The sequence below is a fragment of the Xiphophorus maculatus genome, chromosome 9, assembly GCF_002775205.1.
Source record: "Xiphophorus maculatus strain JP 163 A chromosome 9, X_maculatus-5.0-male, whole genome shotgun sequence".
NCBI classification, from domain to species: Eukaryota; Metazoa; Chordata; class Actinopteri; order Cyprinodontiformes; family Poeciliidae; genus Xiphophorus; species Xiphophorus maculatus.
The window spans coordinates 1199361-1219549 of NC_036451.1; the positions used below are offsets into that span (position 1 = coordinate 1199361).

General features: G+C 35.0%; 1 protein-coding gene across 3 annotated transcripts in view; it reads left to right on the forward strand.

The window, feature by feature from the left end:
* fnbp1l (formin binding protein 1 like) overlaps nucleotides 1–19795 on the forward strand; it is a 47203-nt gene extending 27408 nt beyond the window's left edge. For 2 of the 3 annotated variants that reach the window (XM_023339309.1, XM_023339308.1), the window contains exons 4-15: nucleotides 813–960; nucleotides 1860–1922; nucleotides 2877–2981; nucleotides 3954–4082; nucleotides 5616–5762; nucleotides 5849–6070; nucleotides 12602–12711; nucleotides 12789–12921; nucleotides 13097–13191; nucleotides 13866–14047; nucleotides 15090–15127; nucleotides 16277–18551. In XM_023339309.1, coding sequence (XP_023195077.1) covers nucleotides 813–960; nucleotides 1860–1922; nucleotides 2877–2981; nucleotides 3954–4082; nucleotides 5616–5762; nucleotides 5849–6070; nucleotides 12602–12711; nucleotides 12789–12921; nucleotides 13097–13191; nucleotides 13866–14047; nucleotides 15090–15127; nucleotides 16277–16417 — 1513 coding nt within the window. In that variant the 3' untranslated portion in view covers nucleotides 16418–18551. Of the gene's footprint in view, nucleotides 1–812; nucleotides 961–1859; nucleotides 1923–2876; nucleotides 2982–3953; nucleotides 4083–5615; nucleotides 5763–5848; nucleotides 6071–12601; nucleotides 12712–12788; nucleotides 12922–13096; nucleotides 13192–13865; nucleotides 14048–15089; nucleotides 15128–16276; nucleotides 18552–19151 lie in introns of those variants that run through there. The other variant, XM_023339310.1, reaches the window with a different exon arrangement.
* Nucleotides 19796–20189: the final 394 nt, after the last annotated feature.

Sequence of the window (20189 nt, forward strand, 5' to 3'; positions counted from 1 at the left end):
AATAATATATATTCAAGAATTGTTGTTGTGAAAACAAGCGTGTTGATCTTGCTGTGAAGTGACATTAAGTTATTTTGAGTGTACCAAGCTGTTTACACTAAAACTAGACAAAATTATTTAGTAATAGTTTGTGTTTTTGCAGCGCTTTCTAAGATGAACTTTCTGGAATCCACCAGTTTTGTTGCTTTATAATTTTTCCAGAGAAAAAGTTGTTACTGAAATAAACTCAGAAAACTTTTATGTATTTTTGTCTAGTTTCTAGTGCAAATATTTTAGTACACTTCCATGAAGACAAAAATTATGTTGCTTTTCAGCAAGATAACAACAATCTGCCAGAGGAACTAGCATTTTTAAAATTTTTATTCACGAATTGTTGTAGTAAAATAAGCTTATTTATCTTGCTGAAAAGTTGCTTTTCAGTTATTTTTGTGTAGTTTCCAAAACAAATATCTTAGTACACTTGAATTAAGACAAAATAACCTTAAGGTAGCTTCTCAGCAAGATAAATAAGTTTATTTTAAATCAATAATTCTTGAATAAAGATACAAACAGTAGTAGCTAGTATTTGCTATCTTTAAAAATATATATTAAATAATTATTTACCTAAAACTAGCTTATTTATCTTGCTGAGAAGTTACTTTTAAATTATTTTGTCTCAAAGCATGCTAAGATATTTTCATTAGAAATTGGACAAAATTCTGTATTTTTGCGGTTCTGTCTCAGCTGGGATCTGTTTTGTTGCAGTATACAGCATACAGCTAAATTCAGAGTGATTTTTAAACTCCGTAAATTAATGTTTTATTTAACGACAGGTTCACATCGTGTCTGTCGTTCTACTCCATTATGGGCGAGCTGAACGACTACGCCGGCCAGAGGGAGGTGGTGGCGGAGGAAATGTCCCACAAGGTTTACAACGAGCTGATGAGATACAGCCAGGAGCTGAAAGCCGAGCGGAAACACGTGAGTGCCGTCACGCCTCCGTCCGTCTCCGTCCTGAAAGCAGATGTTTCGCTCCTCTCCTCTGTGTCGCTTGTGTTTTCTGAGGAATAATCTGTTGCATGTCATGTTATCCATCTGTCGTCTTGTTTCTACCATCAGCTGCTGGAAAACTTAAAATGTTGATGTGTTTTGGGAGAATAGTGGCTTCTAGATGTTTTTCAACCATAATTTGTCTAATTTTATTTCATATTAAAGTCTAGTTTTCATTGGTTAGATGCTTTATATGTATTAGACTTGAGGTTTCATGATAAAGCAAAGTATAAAACTTTTAAATATTTCTAAATGAAACTGAACTGAATTAAAAGAACATCAGTATTGATTTATTAAACCATATAATCAATTTTATTAGTAGGTCCGTCACAACAACAAATTTTCCTGGATGACAAATTGCCGCAGAAGTTATCGCTAAAAATTCTAATATTGTTGTTTTGAGACCATTTTCAAGTGATATAATAATAATTATATTACCACACTACCACATTTTGCAATAAAACATATATTTTGGCTTTCTAATGTTTTTTATATTAATATTTTAATTGTTTCAAAAGTCTTTGACTTAAAATAGGCATATTTTAAGTCAAAAGTCTGTTTTATTCCTTAAGTTCCTAGTAGCTCTAATTAGCATCATACCTAAATTTACACTAATGTAGATGCAAAATTCACATTTCTAATCTCGAAGTAGTTTCACATTTGATTGACAGAAAAACATAAATTTTTGTGGCATGAAGATGTTAAATATGTTAGAAAATTCAAAACCTGATCAAATGTCAAAAGCCCTTTTGTGTGGCTTTGTCACGTTGTCCTATATTTTTGTGGTCTGCTTATTTACGTGTTTCTTGTTTCTGTGTGGAAATGAGCAGCACCTACAGGAAGGAAGGAAGGCTCAGCAGTTTTTGGATCATTGCTGGAAACAGATGGACAACGTAAGTTTGGGGGTTGAGGAGAGAGAACGTGTTTATGGTAAACACTTTCTGTCGGGGACGAGCAACTGCTACTCACACACTAACTGACACCAGGAAGGAATGAAAGAAATGCTAACAGAGTTAGCCGAAGGATAAACTGAGTCCCCTCTGATCTTTTTTACCCATTTTGGACAGGAAACAAACACATTTCTTCCATTTAAATCTGTTTTTAAGAAGCTAGCTTCGTGCTAAACAATACAAACTGTAGCTTTAATTATTTTTTTTATCATATTCATAAATTGTAGCGTCATTTTTGTTCCGTTCTTTGCATCGACAGTTTCTAGGAAAGAGACAGAGACATCAGTGCAGATCTGAAGCTATTAAAGCAAAACTGTGTTACTGCACTGAAAAAACACAAAATCTTACCAAGTATTTTTAGCCTAGTTTTTCAGTAGACTTTAGACACAAAATTACTAACTTACACATATGATGCAGGAGATTGTTTTAAGTTGATAAGTCCTTAATTTCAAATTAAAAGTATCAGTCCCATCGCCTGATTATTTCACTAATAACATCTTGCTTTAAGTCAAATGATCTGCCAACGGAACTAGTATTTTTTAGCAATATTGAGGAACTATTCACTTAAAACAAGCCCCTACTAGTTTAGTCTTAAAAATAGGCTAAAAGTAAGATTTAGTGTTTTGCAGTGTAAACTTTATTTGATGTTTTGGAGCATTTCAGTGTGTAGACTGTGTGACTTTAACTGTGACTTCCTAGTGACCAGACTAATGTCTCAGCTATTTGCTGTTTGCTTTACTGCTAATGCGATGCAGATGGCGCATCAGGAAGTAAACTGTCTCTGTGTGATTCATTCACGTATTTTTCTCCTCTCATTTAGTGAGACAGATGCAAATCTGTTGCAATTAATATTTTTGGTGTTTGAAATAAACTGGATGCTCTTTTTTTTCCTTTTAGAGTAAAAAGAAGTTTGAGAGGGAGTGCAGAGAAGCAGAGAAAGCTCAGATGACCTACGACCGGCTAGATAACGACATCAACGCCACCAAGTCAGAGGTGGAGAAGGTAAGCTGCTTCCACCTGCGGAGCCTTCGCACCATTTATCTAGATTATCGGGCAAATCTTTCCTAAATTTTCACTGACTTGTAGTGAAAATTTTGCTTTAGTTTCTTGATACTCTTGAAATAAGATAAAACTAACCCACAAATAAGTTTTCAGCAAGATATAGTAGCTTTTTAAGTAAAGAACTCCTTAAAATAGCAGAAAAATTATTTGTTCATTTGGCAGATGATTTCACTTACAACAAGACAATTTCCCATGTTATAAGTGAAATAATCTGCTAGAACTTGGTTGCTAGGTAACGGGCTGGGGTTGCTAGGTAACAGCCAGTGCCTGTCACTTAAGAAATAAGTGAAGTAAAATGCCAGTGGGACTAGTACTTTTTCGTCAGTATTAAAGAATTATTGACTAGAACAAGCTTCCATATCTTGCTGAAAAGTTACTTATGAGTTTGTTTTGTTTTTTTAAAGTCTAGTAGGATATTTGCACTAGAAACTAGACCAAAAATACTTGTTAATATTTTGTGTTTTTGCAGTGTGCATGCAGACTTTGTTCTGTGGTTTGGCAGAAGAATGAAGATGAAAAAGGAAATTATTTATTCTTAAATCATTATCTTAAAGTCTTATGCGTCGTTCCATCTTCGGAAACATTGTTTAACATCACAGTTTGGAAATTTTAGCTCACTTTTCCTTGCAACATTGTTTCAATTCAACTGGATTGGAAAGTTTTTCAGTTTAAATTGCCTGTTAGATGTCAAACCTAGAGATGGACCGGTCCGATTTTAATCTCTGAATTGAAAAAAGTCTAGATCAGATTACTATGTTCCCAATCTGTAAAACCAGGTCTATTCAGTCTAATTCAGTGCTTTATTATTTATTTTACATTATTTAGAATGTCACTTTCTGAATGTTTAGGCTTTAGGTTGCCTTTAGTGGATTACTTGTGTGATTTTCCACAATTATATGACTAACTGTTCAGGCTAAAGCCCAGCTCTACACGCGGACTCACATGGCGGACGAGAGTAAAAACGAATATGCTGCTCAGCTCCAGAACTTCAACGGAGAGCAGTGGAAACACTTTAATAACTCCATACCACAAATCTTTAAGGTAAATAAAACAATTCAGTTGTTCTTACTAACTTTCTAGTGTTTATTACTTTTAAAAGCCTCCTTGTGTCATGGTTTGCGGTTAAGAGGTGGTGAGGAAGACTCTGAGGACCCAGGTTGGGATGAAGAAGTGATGATTTAATGATCTAAAACACACAATAATCCAGGCAGCACAGATGAGCGGAAGGCTAATGCTCATAACCGGTAGCAACTGGAAATAACTGACAGCAGACAAGACGTCTGACTAGGCAGCTTGACATGACTAGTCAGATATGACAAGGAACACAGGCGGCATTAAATACACAGAGGATAATCAGGGAACGAGACACAGCTGGGAACAATCAAGGGGTAGACAGGACAACACAAACTTAACTTAACACAGAGAAAAAAACAAAACCTTACACTTTGTTGCTTATATTCAGCCTCAGCATACATGAAGAGTGTTTGTTTTTTAAATTACAGATACATTAGATTCCAAAGGTGTATTAGATTTATGTGGGTGAATAGAATTGGGTTTGTTTTATTTATTTATATCACTTACTGTACTTCACTTATGTTTTGAAATGAGTTTGTGGATTTATTAAAAGTTTAAACTTGATTTACAAAGTTTGGCTTCATTGGAAGCAAATCAAATTTTTCAACATGAACATAAAATCTCACCATGAACATTCAAGATGGAGCAAAACTGGATATAACAGCAGAACTCTGCTTTTATATCCACAAAATTGGGCGGGGCCAAGAGTCTGAGGGGCGGGGCCAAGTGTGGGATTTAGCGAGGTTTGCTTAGCGAGTTTTCAGACCCCTTTACCAACTTCTTTTCAAAAAAGCAACAAGCAGCAAAACTTACTTGCTTTGAGTTTTTCTTGCATGTTTGATAAATACTTTAATCATTTAAAGTAGCTGTGCAAAAGGACTGGTTGAGCCTAGCTCCTCCTTCGAGGCGCAGCCCCTCCTTTGAGCCTAGCCCCTCCTTTGAGGCGCAGCCCCTCCTTTGAGCCTAGCCCCTCCTTTGAGGCGCAGCCCCTCCTTTGAGCCTAGCCCCTCCTTTGAGCCTAGCCCCTCCTTTGAGGCGCTGCTCCTCCTTCGAGGCGCAGCTCCTCCTTCGAGGTGCAGCTCCTCCCCCAATCAGCTCCTTCAGACTAGCCAGCAGCAATTAGTAAACACCTGCTGAGCTCATTATATGAGCTACTTCTCAGTGAAACGCTGGTAAAAACGTTGCTAGAGGGTTAATAGAGGAGCGATGTTGGGATGACTTCCTGAAGGCGGAGCTTCAGAAAAAGCAGGAGTTTTTAAAGAGACAGAGACACAATTTCAAGGAGTTAAATCAGAACGTAAAAATTTTTTAAGTCATATTTTATATAAACAGCATTTTTATAACACCTGACATTGTGCTATGAAATGGCACTATGTGCCTGGAAAATGTTATACTGCCCCTTAAATGAAATGCTGAATGCTTGTGATGAGAAATCTGCTTTCTTTCAGATGTTGTGTGTTTGTCTCAGTGTCTTTTATTCATCTTTTCCTCTGTATGCAGAATCTCCAAGGCATGGACGAACGGCGAACGGTAAAACTCGGTGAAACGTATCGAAGCTTTGCGGAGGCCGAGCGGAGAGTCATTCCCATCATCACCAAATGTCTGGATGGGATGGTTTCTGCTGCCAAGGCCGTCGACGAGCAGCGGGTACGAAACTGAAAACATCAACCTTCAAGAAACAAACCCAATCCTGTTGAAACTATTCCCTCAGTTTCCATTTTCAATCCTCCCAGGACTCGACTATCGTGGTGGAGTCGTTTAAATCCGGCTTCGAACCACCAGGAGACTTTCCGTTTGAGGACTTCAGTCAGAACCTGAGCAGGACGGGTTCGGACGGGACCATCAGCAACGCACCGAAAGGCGAGAGAGAGCTGGCTCCGGTGCCGCGCTCCGAAGCAAAACACACGATAAGCAGAGGCAAGAATAAACTCTGGCTGTTTGGGAAGAAACCGAAGGTATGCCTGACATACTTTTATTATTCCATACTCACATCTGTTTCAAAGTGTCTTTGACTCAAAACAAACACTTTACTTCTATTAATCATGATGATTTTCTCGTAGCAGTTAATGAAAGTACGATATTTAAAAGTAGAATTTTACATCAAACCAATAAAAAACTGGTTTGAAAACAGAAGAAATGTTGGATTAAAAAAAAGTATGTTTAACACCTGCTTAAAGGTTATTTTCAAAAGTTACTTTTACTCTGACAAGCTATATTCTAATTTATTCAGTATGGCTGCGTATCAAAAAAGATTAATACATTTAATTATTTGCATAAGTAGAAACCCTAATATGTTTTTTATTCTGGAACAGGACAGTACAGTAACAGAAATCTTTAAGTATTTAGCTGTATTTGAAACGATGCCGGATGAAAACAAAGATTCCTCAAAAATGTTGAAATTCAATTTGTAACAGAAAAGGCGCTAGGATCTCATGGGACCGTGCTAAAAATAAATTGTGTTGTGTTTTTGCGTTATTTAAAACTGCAAAGACGAGCATAGCATATATTTTAAATGTTTCAAAGTCTTCCTTGACTTAAAATATACATACTGTGATTAAAAAGTCTCTTTCATTCCTTAAGTTCCTAGTAGCTCTAATTAGCATCAGACCTAAATTCATAGTAATGTAGGTACAAAGTTCAAATTAATAATCACCAAGTAATTTCACATATAATTGACAGCTAAAACATGTGTTCTGTTTGTTCAGTTCTATGTAAATTCAGGCATTAAGAGGTTAAATATGTCAGAAAACTAAGTCTGATCTATTAAATAACAAAACTTGTTTCCCTTCTTTTATGTTTCTATGTTTGTCACACTGTCCAATATTTCTGTGGTCTGTTTATTTAAGTTTTGTTTCAGTGGTTTTCCTTGAGAAAATGTTGCATTAAAGTTGTTTTACTTCCACTTTAACCAACTTCCTGTTCAGTTTTGGAGTTATTTTAAAATTATTTTTCCAGTGTCATACTTTCCAACCTGCTGCCGTTTTTGGACCCTGACCCTCTGCTAAGGCACGCCGCCGTTGGTCACTGATTAACCTCCTGCAGTTGGTTCATGTTTAACCAATCAGCTGCTTCATGGTATCAGCAGTCTGTTTGATAGATGGGGCGTGTGTTTGTGTACATGGAGCCGTTTGCTCAACACTCGGATCAGCCAGATTAAGATTCTCTGGGATTGAGATTGACGCTGGTTTTTAGCTCCGTCTGAATGAGTCAGCCTCGGAAAACACAGAAGAAGAAAGGCGGAAACAGGAAACCAGTCCGGACCTAAACTTTATCTGGCTTGAAAATATTTTTAATTTGAAATATGTAGTTTCTTATCAGCAACTCTGCTAAAAAGAAAATGGTTAAAAGTTTTAAAATAAATACATTGTTTTTAGTACAGTAGCATAATCTCACACTGAAATACAATTAGATACGTTTAATCCCTGTTGTTTTGTACGTTATCAGAAACACTGTTTGCACAGCAAATAATTACTTTGAAATCAACGGGAATTTTTTTTTTTTAATTATTGTTATTTTCCAACTTTTTTTTAAGTTGCTTGGAGTTTTTTTAAATTTCTAATTAGGTATCAAGAGCTTTCATTATTCCTTCAGGATTTTGCTAATTTTTTTTGTTAATTATTTTATTTTTTGTGCAATCAAAACATTGGAGCGGCTTTCGAAATATGTTAAATGTTGAACTATTTCCAAAATAAACGTATAGAAGAAAAGAGGAAAAAAGAAAATAACAAGCAGGCATATTGGAGACACAAACTTTTCTATTTGTCTTTAAAGAACTTCTTGGTTAATCGCTGCATTGATCACTTGACATCAGCTAAGACAAAGGCAGAAGAGGAAACACTGCCACCTGTAGGTGGGAGTTGGCATCACTTAAACCCAATGTTTTTGACCATTTTTGGAAAAAATGTGCTATAAATTTACAATTATTTTGGTGTGAAAAATGCAGGGATCTGTTGCCTTTGCGTGAATTTCTGTGATCTCAGAAGTACAGAAAAACTGGAGGGACTGCAATGTTGTTCTTTGGGAGCCTTTTTCGTCTACTGGTTTATAATCTCTCCTTACTAGAAAATTTGACCCAAATTTGAATTAAATTTTTTTGGCCATATGCAACCCACATCCATGGTGGACTGAATGGCAAAATTCTGATCTTTTCACCCCGAGTGAGAATTATTTATTTTCCTAAATCAAAATGTCACACCTTTAACATCAGTAGCCGGGTTTCCATTACAAATATGGACAAAACTTTGTAGATATTCTACTAATAAAAAAAAACAATTTTGTAATTGTGGTGTTTCCATTAAATAAGAAATGCAATTAAAATCACATGCGAGTAAGTTTGACATGCAGTTGCATCATCCTCCTATCATGTCCTGTCATCTTCTTTGGCGTTTTCGCCAGTAGTAACATCCTGTTGTTCATCACGACTTGTGAATGTTTTCATCGCAGATTTGTAAAATACTCTGCCGCAAAAACTTTTCATTGAAAAAGGATAGATTTCTTCAAAATTGGCGTGTTTTTATTAATCAAATTTATTTTCAGAATTCAAATTTACGCAATTTTATGGTTAATTATAACGCAGCTACTGAAGAAACACAGTTCAAGTTGAGGCATTTCAGACATTTTAACATTTGATCACCAAAACATTGATCAAATGTATGTTGTAATTCAGATGTAGGGGAGCAGATTTACCAAAAATAGAGTCTAGTGAAACTTTCTGAAGTGTTTTTGTGAAAATGGCCGACTCACTCCCGTATATCTAAACAATGGACGCTAAAGCTAACAGCTGTTTTATTCTGACTTCCTGTCCAGTCCCCATCTTTTCTCCCTCCTCCGCCACCTTCTTCCTCCCATCATCATCATCATCATCATCATCAGTGGTCCGTCTCCCAATTCTTCCCCACGTCGCGCTTTGGCTCCGACCTTGTAAGCCACTATCTGTCTGAGATTAAGACTACAGTACCCAGAATGCCTCAGAACATAAGAGGTTTGAGGAGAGGGGTGAGACAAGACGTGTCCATGAGTTTGAAACCGGTTTGTTTTTATTTCTGTTTTCATTTTTTTCTATCGTTTCTTTTCAGGATGTCTGCAAGAAAATGTTCTGATTTTCTATAAAACGTCTCAAATGTTTTGACATCCTAAACTGAATTATGATGGTATAATACGGAGGTGTCCAAAATGAGGTCAGGGGGCCAGTTGTGGCCCTAGGACTGATTTTGTGCGGCCCTCAAATGTAATTAAAAAATGATTCAAATTTGGAGACTTTTAATTTGTAATTTTCTGACAGTGGAAAATGTAAAGTACAACAGAAAGTGTTTGTCTTTTTATAACTGAGCTTTAACAAAATGTAAAATCATGATTATATACTGAAACGATGCACTCAAATCAACTTTTATTTAATTTATTAAACTTTACTAACTACGATAAACATTTAGAAAGAAAATGAAACAAATCCTGTTCCTATTACTGAAAATAAATTTGTTCAACGGAGCCGAAAAGAAACTGAAAACTAGAAGCTTTTATCTTAATACAGTAAAAGTGCAACATTTACAAAGGAGTATTTTGGCCATTGTAGATATAAAGAAAAAAAAATAGAGTAGCAAATTTCCAAAATAAAAAATTTTGTGAGTAATCTCAGAATTTTTCTGAAATAAAATTGGAAATTTTTGAGAATTTTTAACTTTTGAAACTCAGAAAATTCCAAAAATTGAACATTTTTGAAATTTTTTCTAGAGAATTTCTGATATGAATCCCAGTTTCTGAGTTCTTTGGTGGAAATTTACTTGATTATTGTTATTATTTATCTACAATGGCAATACAATTTTGAAACTACAATAAATATCAATTTAAAAAAATCTGGCTTCTTTATTTGCCTGATTTTATTTTTTATTTTTTTTTGACCTTTGATAACTTTTGCCTCAACGATTTTGGTCCAAATTACAAAAACGTTAATATTACCCAACAGCTTGCAGACACCTTGTTTTTTCCTCTTTACCCTCTTTTTGATTCATTTTGCTGTTTTTGTGTGATTCTTGTCTGAAAGACGGAGGTTTGCTCCAATCAGAGCCGCGGATCCCTGGTGGTTGACGGTGTGTTGCTGGTTTTTGGGTTGATGTTTGCTGTGTTTTTGGTTTGCTGGTGCATGTGGAGAGGCGATAAATAAACAAACGGACCAACATTATTTTAAAGATGTTGGTTTGGCTTCAGCCTGCGGTTCTGTTTGTGTGCGCTAACATGTCTGAGAGCTGAGAAAACAGCTTTGAGCCTCAGATGGTTCAGCATAAACTGGTGAATGACACTCGGACTCGGCGCCAAGAGAAATCTGGGACTGGCTGATTTTCATGGCTGCAAAAAATAATTTTATTCCAATCTGAAAAGCTTTTATTATATTTATCTGAGCTAATTAGCAGGTAAGTATTTTAGAAAGTATATCAATACTTCAGGTAATATAACCTTGAGTATAAACCCCCTGCTGGATTTACAGAAAAATATAGAAAATAAAATAGTTAGTATGGTTTATCTGGTTTTATTTAAAGTGAAAGCAAAAATAATGATGCATTCTGCTTCTGAAATAAAATGTTATTACAGATCAACAAATAATTATAATAATGTGTTTGCTACAAGTGGAACTTGATTATGATTTATAATCAAATTAATTGCAGGACCTGTAATTATTAATCACATTTTAAGAGTAAGAAAATAAGAAACGGTTTCAGTTCAAAATCTTTTTTTGCTGCTGAATTATTGAACAAACATTAAACATGATGTCAACAACAAAGATATTTATTGTTTTTAATTAACCTCGTTAACCTTTTGTACACAATCTTAGAAGTACATTAAAATATGCAAATAAACAAATAATTCAATCCCTTTATTAAAATAAGAAAATAAACATTTCTATACCCAAACAACATTCGTGTAGTGAACGCTAAAGGAAAGGATGAATCTGCAGCTAGAAAAGCTCAGCCGTCTCTGCTCGGCTTATTACAGCAGGTTTATTCATTATTTTTTGGATTAATCGATTAATAATTATCAAAAAGTGCTTATAATGGATGTTTTTATTAATTGTATATATATATATTTTTTTTACATAATTTGAATCAGGTGAAGCTAAAACTGCCACTTGAGAAGTTCTGGGTAGAAAACGGCATGTTTGAGTCTGTATTCTCTAGTAAATGATTAACCGATCACTACATTTGTTGATAATTATTTAAATTAATCAATTAATCATTATTAATTGTTTAAGCCCAATTATTATTATTACATCTCTAATAATAAATGCTTTTTAAATTATTAATTCATTTGGTTGTTTTTTTAATGTTTTTAAATGCAAATATTGTTGTTTTTTAAGTTTCTGAATATTTAGCATCCTGGCTGTAATCTGAACACAAACTGGTTACATTTTTTTATTCGTGATTTTTACTGAAAACTAATCAGAATGTTTCTTTTCTGACTTTAACGGTTAATGCTCAGTGGTCGGTCAAGATGGTAAGTCAGTGTGTTGGTGTGTAAAGTAGTAGGAACTCCATTAGTGTCGACACAACGCCAGTAGAGACCCAGCAGTAGGAACTCCATTAGTGTCGACACAATGCCAATAGAGACCCAGCAGTAGGAACTCCATTAGTGTCGACACAATGCCAGTAGAGCTAGAGATTCAGTAGCTGCTGCATCTTTTCAGCTAGAATAGTTCCCCTGTAAAACAGACGCACAAAGTGTTTTATGTGTTAAACTAAAACAATAATTTGCAGAAATAATACTTTATTCACCTATAAAAGAGTTCTGTATTATGAAACTTTACAGCAAGGGTGTCCAAAGTGCATCCTGCACATAATAATCACATAATAAATTACAACAAGTGCAATAATTTCCATTTGCATTATTTATAATTTTTCTCTTGACCTCAAAGTGCTGTACAATTCAACTACATAAATCAAGATAACAATAAGAACAAAACATAAATGTATTTAAATGAAATCATATTTGTATTTAAAACAGAGTTCAAATGTACTTCATAACTGTTTGAATCAAACGCCAAAGAATAAAAATGGATCAGAAACATTTGAGCTTCTCGACAGTATCAGCACTCCGTACATGAAAAGTTAAACAGCAGTCGATTTTGGCCCATGTTGCAGAAAGTTTGGACACCCCTTCTTTACATTGGCTGTTCTGCTCCTAACTGTCCTGACTGCACAAATTAAAGACATTTTTATGTGTTTCAACCAAACTTCTGAAACTATTGGTGTATTTTAGTATTTTAGTGTGCTGTTCTGGCACAGATTTACCAAATACAACACATTTATGTTTATGTTTTTAAAAAAATTGACATTTGAAGTCAATTCAGTTGTTTCTGTATCTGTTTGGCTCATACTAAACCTCAGATATTGGTATCAGAAGTGAAAAAGTGGATCGGTGTGTTCCTGTGTGTGTACACTAACACCACTGCCTGTAGCGTTTTCTGTGATTTTGTCCTAATTGTGTTTTCTGATCGGCAGATTCCATCTCTGGAGGATTTCAGCCACTTGCCTCCTGAGCAGAGGAGGAAGCGGCTGCAGCAGAAGATCGACGAACTGAACCGGGAGCTGCAAAAGGAAACGGATCAGAGGTGAGAGGTCGCCGGCTGAGGCCGAGGCATCAGGAAGAGCTGCGGGTCCGGCTGCTGAAAGTGTTCGTTTCTGTCAGGGACGCCTTGAACAAGATGAAGGACGTGTATGAGAAAAACCCACAGATGGGCGACCCCAACAGCCTGCAGCCCAAAATCTCTGAGACCAACTGCAACATCCAGAAGCTGCGATCAGAAATCCACAAAAATGAGGTTTGATGTTTTTTTCTGGACATTACTGAGCTCGTATTAATTTATTGTGTTATTAACTGATTCATTGCTTATTGTGACCAGTTGCTTGTTTGTGATGGTGGAATATGACGCTGTCATCGGCGTACAAACAGATCATCCTAAATCATTCTTGGTCTTTTCGTGGTTCTCTTTGCAGACGTGGCTTTCGGAGGTGGAGGGAAAGCAGAGCTCCAGAGGAGACCGACGACACAGCGCAGACAACCACCATCACACGCCGCACGGCAGGGAGAGGTGACCAGCCAGCCGGCTCCACACCTGCTTCTATTATCGAGAGCTGATTAATCAATTAGTTAAATAATCGTCAACTAATTTAGTAATTGATTAATCATTAACTGGAATTTACAAACTCAAAAAACTGGCAATTTGCTGAAAAATAAATTAGACCAGTAATTAATCAAAACTACAAAATTATAAACATTTTGCATTTTAAGATCACAAAAAACTTTGATGTTCTACATTGAAACTCCTTAAGTGGCAGGTTTAGATATTTAGTAGAAATATTTGAATAAATCCATTTAAATTAAAAGTAGATGTTTCTAAATATTTTTTTATTGTGTATTTGAATTGGGACAAGTGTTAAGATTAACAACGTAAAGGCAATAAAACAACATAAAATAAATTATCATACATACCAAAAATCATAATATTAACTTAGAACAGACCACATGTTTAAAAAATGATATAAACTTAAATGTTTCTAATTTATCTCCACAAAATCTGAGTTTAATTGCAAAAGTAAATCACAAAAAAATCATTAAATAAAAGATGTTCAGTATTTATAAATGCACATACAGCTACTTATTAATACTGTTCACTACGTTCTGGAGCTACTGGCCCTTTAAGAACATTCATGATCTAGATCAGCTCTCCTGCTGCTTTAATTTTATTTTATTTTTTCCCATCAGCCCTGAGGGCAGCTACAATGACGACACCAGCCAGGAGCATCAGACGCCGCATCACACGCCGCAGCACCGCCCCGCGCAGCCGGCCCAACCCAACCACGACCCGCACGAGTTCGACGACGAGTTCGACGACGACGACCCGCTGCCCGTCATCGGACACTGCAAGGCGCTCTACTCCTTCCACGGTAACTGATGCAGTGCTTAGCTTCGCCACCAGGGGGCGCTCCCGTTTTCTGAGTAATATTTTATTCAGATGAGGAAGCGGATCGGCGGAAGTTGTGGTTTGTAGGTAGTTTTGTGGTTTTTATGAGAGTGTTCGTCTATAAGGCTGGTAAGTTACAGTCTGTTTATGGTTAAGAAGGATAATATGTGTATTTTATTACTTTGGACATTTTCTGTTTGCTCAATTTGCCCAGAATAAGCTATGGCTAAGCTAAGCTAAGTTCCACTTTAAAATGGTGAATTGTATCATGTTTAATTTCTCTGTTTTACTTAATTTAACTTTATTAATGAGTGAAAGATAAAACTGGAGGAAGAGGGAGTAAAGAGTAAGAAGAATGTTTTATTTTCATTTACCAAATATAGCTTGCCTTACCACTGGGCCTAGTGGTAAATAAGGCTTAAAAGACAAGTAATAGGATTATAATATTTGAAGCTTACAAAATAATTACTATTTTTGTTACGTTAAAATCAAGTCAGTCGCAAATCAACTTAAAAGTAATTGCCAAAAAATGTAAATAAAAATAATAATAGAAAGATTGAAATAAAAACAAGCAATTAAAGATTTTGTTTTCTTTTTTAAAAGTTTTTTGTAGAAAAGTGTTGTTCATTGTAAATCCAAAACTTTCAAATAGATTTACACATTTTCTGTGCAGAAAGAAATTTCACCTGGTTTTCAAATTTTTTTTGAGCGTCAATAAACAAATTTATTTGAGTAATTTTCTTTCGAAACACTTACTCACCAAGTTTGAGAAATTAAATAAAAGCAGATTTAGGCACCACAAAGTTGGTTTTTCAACGTTGCATTTTATAAAAGTTTGGTTATAAAAAGACAAATTGGTCAAATTTACCCTGATTACAAAGTTTGCATTTAGACGCCCCTGGTTTTGGACAGAATCAGTCAAAAATAATTTTCTTTTCAGACTTCGGAGTTTTTAAAGATGAATATTTGAATGTTTAGAAATATAAGCTGTATTATTTCTGATGATGTGTTTCTTTGTTTTGTAGGTCAGAATGAGGGGACACTGACCATGGCAGAGGATGAGGTAATGTTCATCAGGTCTTTGCTTTTTGAAGCAACGGCGCCATCATGTGGTCTTCTGTAAAACAACACGCATGCCGCGTTTTAGCCTGCCTTCAGAGAATTAAAGTGACTTTTATCCCTGCAAAAACACAAAATTTATTTCAAGATTTTTTTAAATTATTTACAGAGAAAGCCACATCCCCTTGTGTATTTATTTATTAAGCATTTAATAATGACAGTATGTATTTATTTTAGTTACTTACACAGAAAACCCCTCTTGCTCATTTGAACGTAGGAACATAAAATAAAAAAGTCTGAAATAAAAATGGAGAAAAAAAGTCCCTGAAATATTTCAATTTGCTATTTGTTATAATTAATTTGATAGCAACAATTCATTGACAACAGCATTTATTTAAGTTTGAATGAAACTGCTTTTGCATGTGGCTTAATCTGCCTGTTTAACGGATAAATGTGGGAATGACATCCGCAGGTTCATAAAGTTCCCAAAAATTAAACTGAAGAGTAGCACTACTTTAACATATTTTTACTTTAGTAAAAGTAAAAAGTATCCGTCAAGTAAGAGTAAAAAAGGAAAGTACAGTTACTCAAGTACGGAGTAACTTATCAGATTATGAATCTAATAATTTTTTATATTTAAAAATTACAAAATATAAAGTTAAGTGGAAATTAAATGACAATAATTTATAAAAGTAACAATCAGGCAAAATAAAATGTTTCTAAATCAGTTTCTTTCAATAAAAAACTTATGAAACTTCAACAGAAACTCAGTTGTGTGTCTGAGTTTGGTGAAGTTTTGGTTAAAACGTGTTTGTTTTTCATTCAGTGGGTTGAAAATCCAGAAATTTTGTTCAAGTAAGAGCAGAAATACTTTTGATAAAATTACTCAAGTAAAAGTAGAAAGTACAGCGTAGTAAAAATACTGCTAAATGTACATTTAGTCAAAAACAGTTACTCAAGTAAAAGTAACTAGTTACTACCAAACTCTGGGATAATTTCTTTATTCCAGTTGCAGGTTTGAAAACCAGTTGGGTTCAAACTGGGCGCCTTGTTTACGTTTTACTGCAATGAAATGTTGAAAGATTTCATGTTTATTTCTGCCACTTTTCTGCTCATAGCGGCCATGTTGGGTATGTTGTTGGACTTGTTGCAGGTGCTGTACATCATCGAAGAGGACAAAGGCGACGGCTGGACGCGGGCGAGGAAGCAGAGCGGCGAGGAAGGCTACGTTCCCACTTCCTACGTAGAAATCACCATCGAGAAAAACAGCAAAGGTGCCGTGACGTACATCTGAGGCGCCGCCACTTCCTGTCTGTCGTTGCCTCCATGTTTGCCTTTTAGCGTCAGCGTGACGCCGCAGCATCCAAACGCCGTCCGTCCCCAGGACCGGTGCTGGGAGGGGACAACCAGGACAAACCTGCTGAGCTCAGTATCAATCAGATTATCTTAGATAACTTTATGTAATATATTAGAAACTTTTTTTTTTTTTGATGAAACAATCAAACTTCCTGATTTTAAGCTCTTTTTGTGTTTTTTTGTGCATTTTTGCACTTTTTTGTTGTCTGTGCCATCCTGCAGGTTTGTCTTCATTAATGCCATTTTTATGCACAAGAGTTCATTTCATGCAGTTTTTTAAGAAGAAAAAAATATTAAGATGACATTTTATGCTTTTCTTCCTGCAAACAATTCCCACCACAAACTGAGCTGCTTACACCTGCAAAGTTTCAGGAAAATTTATTTTATTTTATTAGATTTTCAGAGTTTTGTGCAGCTAAGTTCAACAACAATTATAGTTAACAACATTTAACATGTTTAGATACTTTATCTTTTGTTTATTAATAATTGAACTAAAGGAGTTTTAGGACCAGGTTCAGAAAAAAAGAATAAATTCATAATATTATGAGAATAAAGTCGTAATAATACAAGGAGAAAAAAACCAAATTATTTTCTTCTGTGAAAAATTATAAAAAATTAAGATGAGGATGTTGAGCATTTTGTGAAGTTAAACTTTGTCTGGTTTAGAAATGAGGAAACATTTCAGCATCATATTATTCTCAATTTCAGAATTTTGAAACAATTGAGCAGCTTATATACTTTTTAAATCTCATTAAACAACTTTTTGTTTTTTAATTTTATGACATTTTTCAGTAAATTTTGTGTCTTTATTCCCCAAAACAAAAAACATCTTTTATTCTGACAAATACTCCGTTGTATATTTGTAGAAATTCACTAATCAGAATTTTGTTGCCAATTTCTAAAACATGTTTTTTTGTAAAGGTTTAAGCTAATTTAACTGAGTCGTGTTTCTTATTAACAATTATAAGATAAGAAGATATTAAAATAGTTTTTCTCTTTCCTGCTGTAAAAAGTTAGTAATTATTAATATTAGAAGGTTATGTCACAAATTATTCACTGCAAAGTTCTGTTAATTTGAATCCAATACAAATTAGTTGATTTCTTATTAGCAATAAGCAGAATTACTCAGACTGACATAACATAACAATATTCTAGAAAATATAGATCTTTACTCAAACTTTGAGATTCCAGAATATTTCACTGCAGAAATGTTTTTAAAAAGTGAAAACAGTTCACGTTGTTCAGCCTTCCTGTTGTCTGCTCAAAGTCCTGCTCTCTCTCACTTTCTAGCAAACAATGGCAAACATTTATTTTCTTATAAATGGTACCTTACTGTTTCCTCTGATTTAATTTTCAACAAAATTACACTTTGGTCTCTGTTTCTAAAGCCAACTTTCAGTTTTCTACCTTCAGTAGCAACTTCCACACTGAAGAGTGGTGTCATCAGCACCATTTGTTTATAGATGGTGTGTTCGCTGACAGGAAAAGTGTTGAATTTTCTGACCACCAACTGAAAAATATCAGATTCTGAAATCATTTTCTGGGGGTGGAATTTTTTTTTTCAAATTCCAAAAACTAGAAAATTTGTGAGAAAATTTTAGTTAAGTTTTTATTTACAAACCTGAGACAGAACTTTTAATGGGGACCATAATGGGTAAGATATGCAACTTATGTGTTAAAAAATTACAATTTCCCTCAAATTTAATAAATGTATGCCATTTTTATTTTAAAACTATTAATGTAGGTTTTTTTTTATAGATTCTTAAAGTTTCTTGATAGAAGTTGAAGCAGAAATGAATATTTCCTTGTTTTCTGCACAGTTCAATTTGTGCATAAAAAATGAACAAACAAGAGGATTTAACCTGGTGGTTTGGTGGGGATTCGGTGGCAGGAAGGAAAGCAGCCATGGCCATCTTTTAGGATCTGGTTTCATGTTCAGTAAGAAGGATGTTTGTATGAAGTTTGCAGGATTATTTCAGTAATTCAGTTAATTCTGCTGTGTTTCTTTTTGGTTCGTTCCAAATCCAAGCTTTTATTGTCTGTTTGACATAAACAAATTAAAATATTTGAAAGAAGATGTGTTGCTTTAGTGTGTGACAACCTAACTGTAGCTGCGTTTCCATTACAAATGTGTGCAAAACTTTGTCGAGATTCAGCAAATATTGAAAAAAAAAACAAAAAACAATTTCGCGATTGAAGTGCTTAAATTAACTAAGAAACGCAATTAAATCCCACATGAACACGTTTGTTCACTCAATAATTCATTAAAAATCATCCTCCTGCCACTTCCTGTTGTCGTCGTTTTTGTGGTTTCTGGCAGTAGTAACATCCTTTTGTTGATCATGTGATTCATATGTGAAAAAAGTTTTTCCTCTACAGTTTTATGAAATACATTAATTTCCGTAAAACCAGCTAATTTTAGTGCAAAACCTTTTGTTCAAATAATGATTTCTGTTTTTTTAGAATTTGGCGTCTTTCCATTAAGCAAATTTATTTTCAAAATGTCAAATTGTGCATTTATCTGGTCAATGGAAACGCAGCTAGTGTCGCAGAAAACTTACGTTTCTCTGAAAGTTTTAATTTTTCATGTTAAACACAAGATTCTCTCTGTGTTGAAGTTTTTAAGTGCGTTTCTGTTTTTATAACAGTTTCTCTCCTCTTCGTGGCTGCAGGTTCCTGAGGGCTGCAGAGTGGCCGGGCGATTTGATTGGCTGGTGGAGGGCTCACGCTGATAATGATTGGTGGTGGAGGCTGGGGGGGCGGGGAGAAGGAGGCCCTGCATGTTTCTGTGCTTTCCATAATCAGCAGAAAGTCGGAGATTTCATTAATGACGCCATGTTTGTTTTCATTCAGTTGCATCCTGATTCGCTCTCACAGTTTGTCTTTTAACGCATCAGCATGAAATTATGAGACGGGTGTTCAAACGGACCGAGTCTCCTAACTATCATTAAAATAGCTTTTATTTTATAATTTTACCACTGGAATTGAGCAGAAAGTGCAAAAACATAAAAAAAAACAAGCTGCACCATCTTTAAAACATAGAGCAACGTTTGCACATTTCTGATCGACCTTTCCTCTAACAGGGAAAAAAATAACTTTAACAAAAGTCTCCTCTGTACAGGAGAAGATTAGGATCACTGAAAAAAAGAATTCTGAATTTAACCTCAGGATTCTGAATTTAGTTTCTGAATTTTGACTTTTATCCAGAATTTTTAATTTAATCTTAGAATTCTGAATTTAACTAATACCATTTAACACAGAATTGTTTTAGAATTCATAATTTAAAAAAAAAAAATCAGAATTCTGAATTTATGCTCAGAATTACGATTTTATTCTCATAATTCTAACTTCTTTCTGATAAATTTTAAATTAATCTCAGAATTTTAAATTTAATGTCAGAATTCTGACATTAAATTCAGAATTATTATTTTTTAGTGGCCCTAATCTTCTTCCGTACCTCCGATTGTTTAGCAGAGAGCCATGTTGAATCCCAGCAGTGCCCGGACTTTGTTTAAGCCGTCTCGGTCTGCTTGCTAACACCATCAGTGCAGCTGTGCTCCATCTGTCTCCTGTCATGATCTGTGCTCTGTTGGTGATGTCTGCCTGCCTGCCTGAGCCACTCTGCTCCTCATGCCTGCCTTCATCCTCACCAAGTCGCATGTTTTTGACGCCGTTTCTGATGTTTCCGTTGATCGCCACGTTGTCGTGTC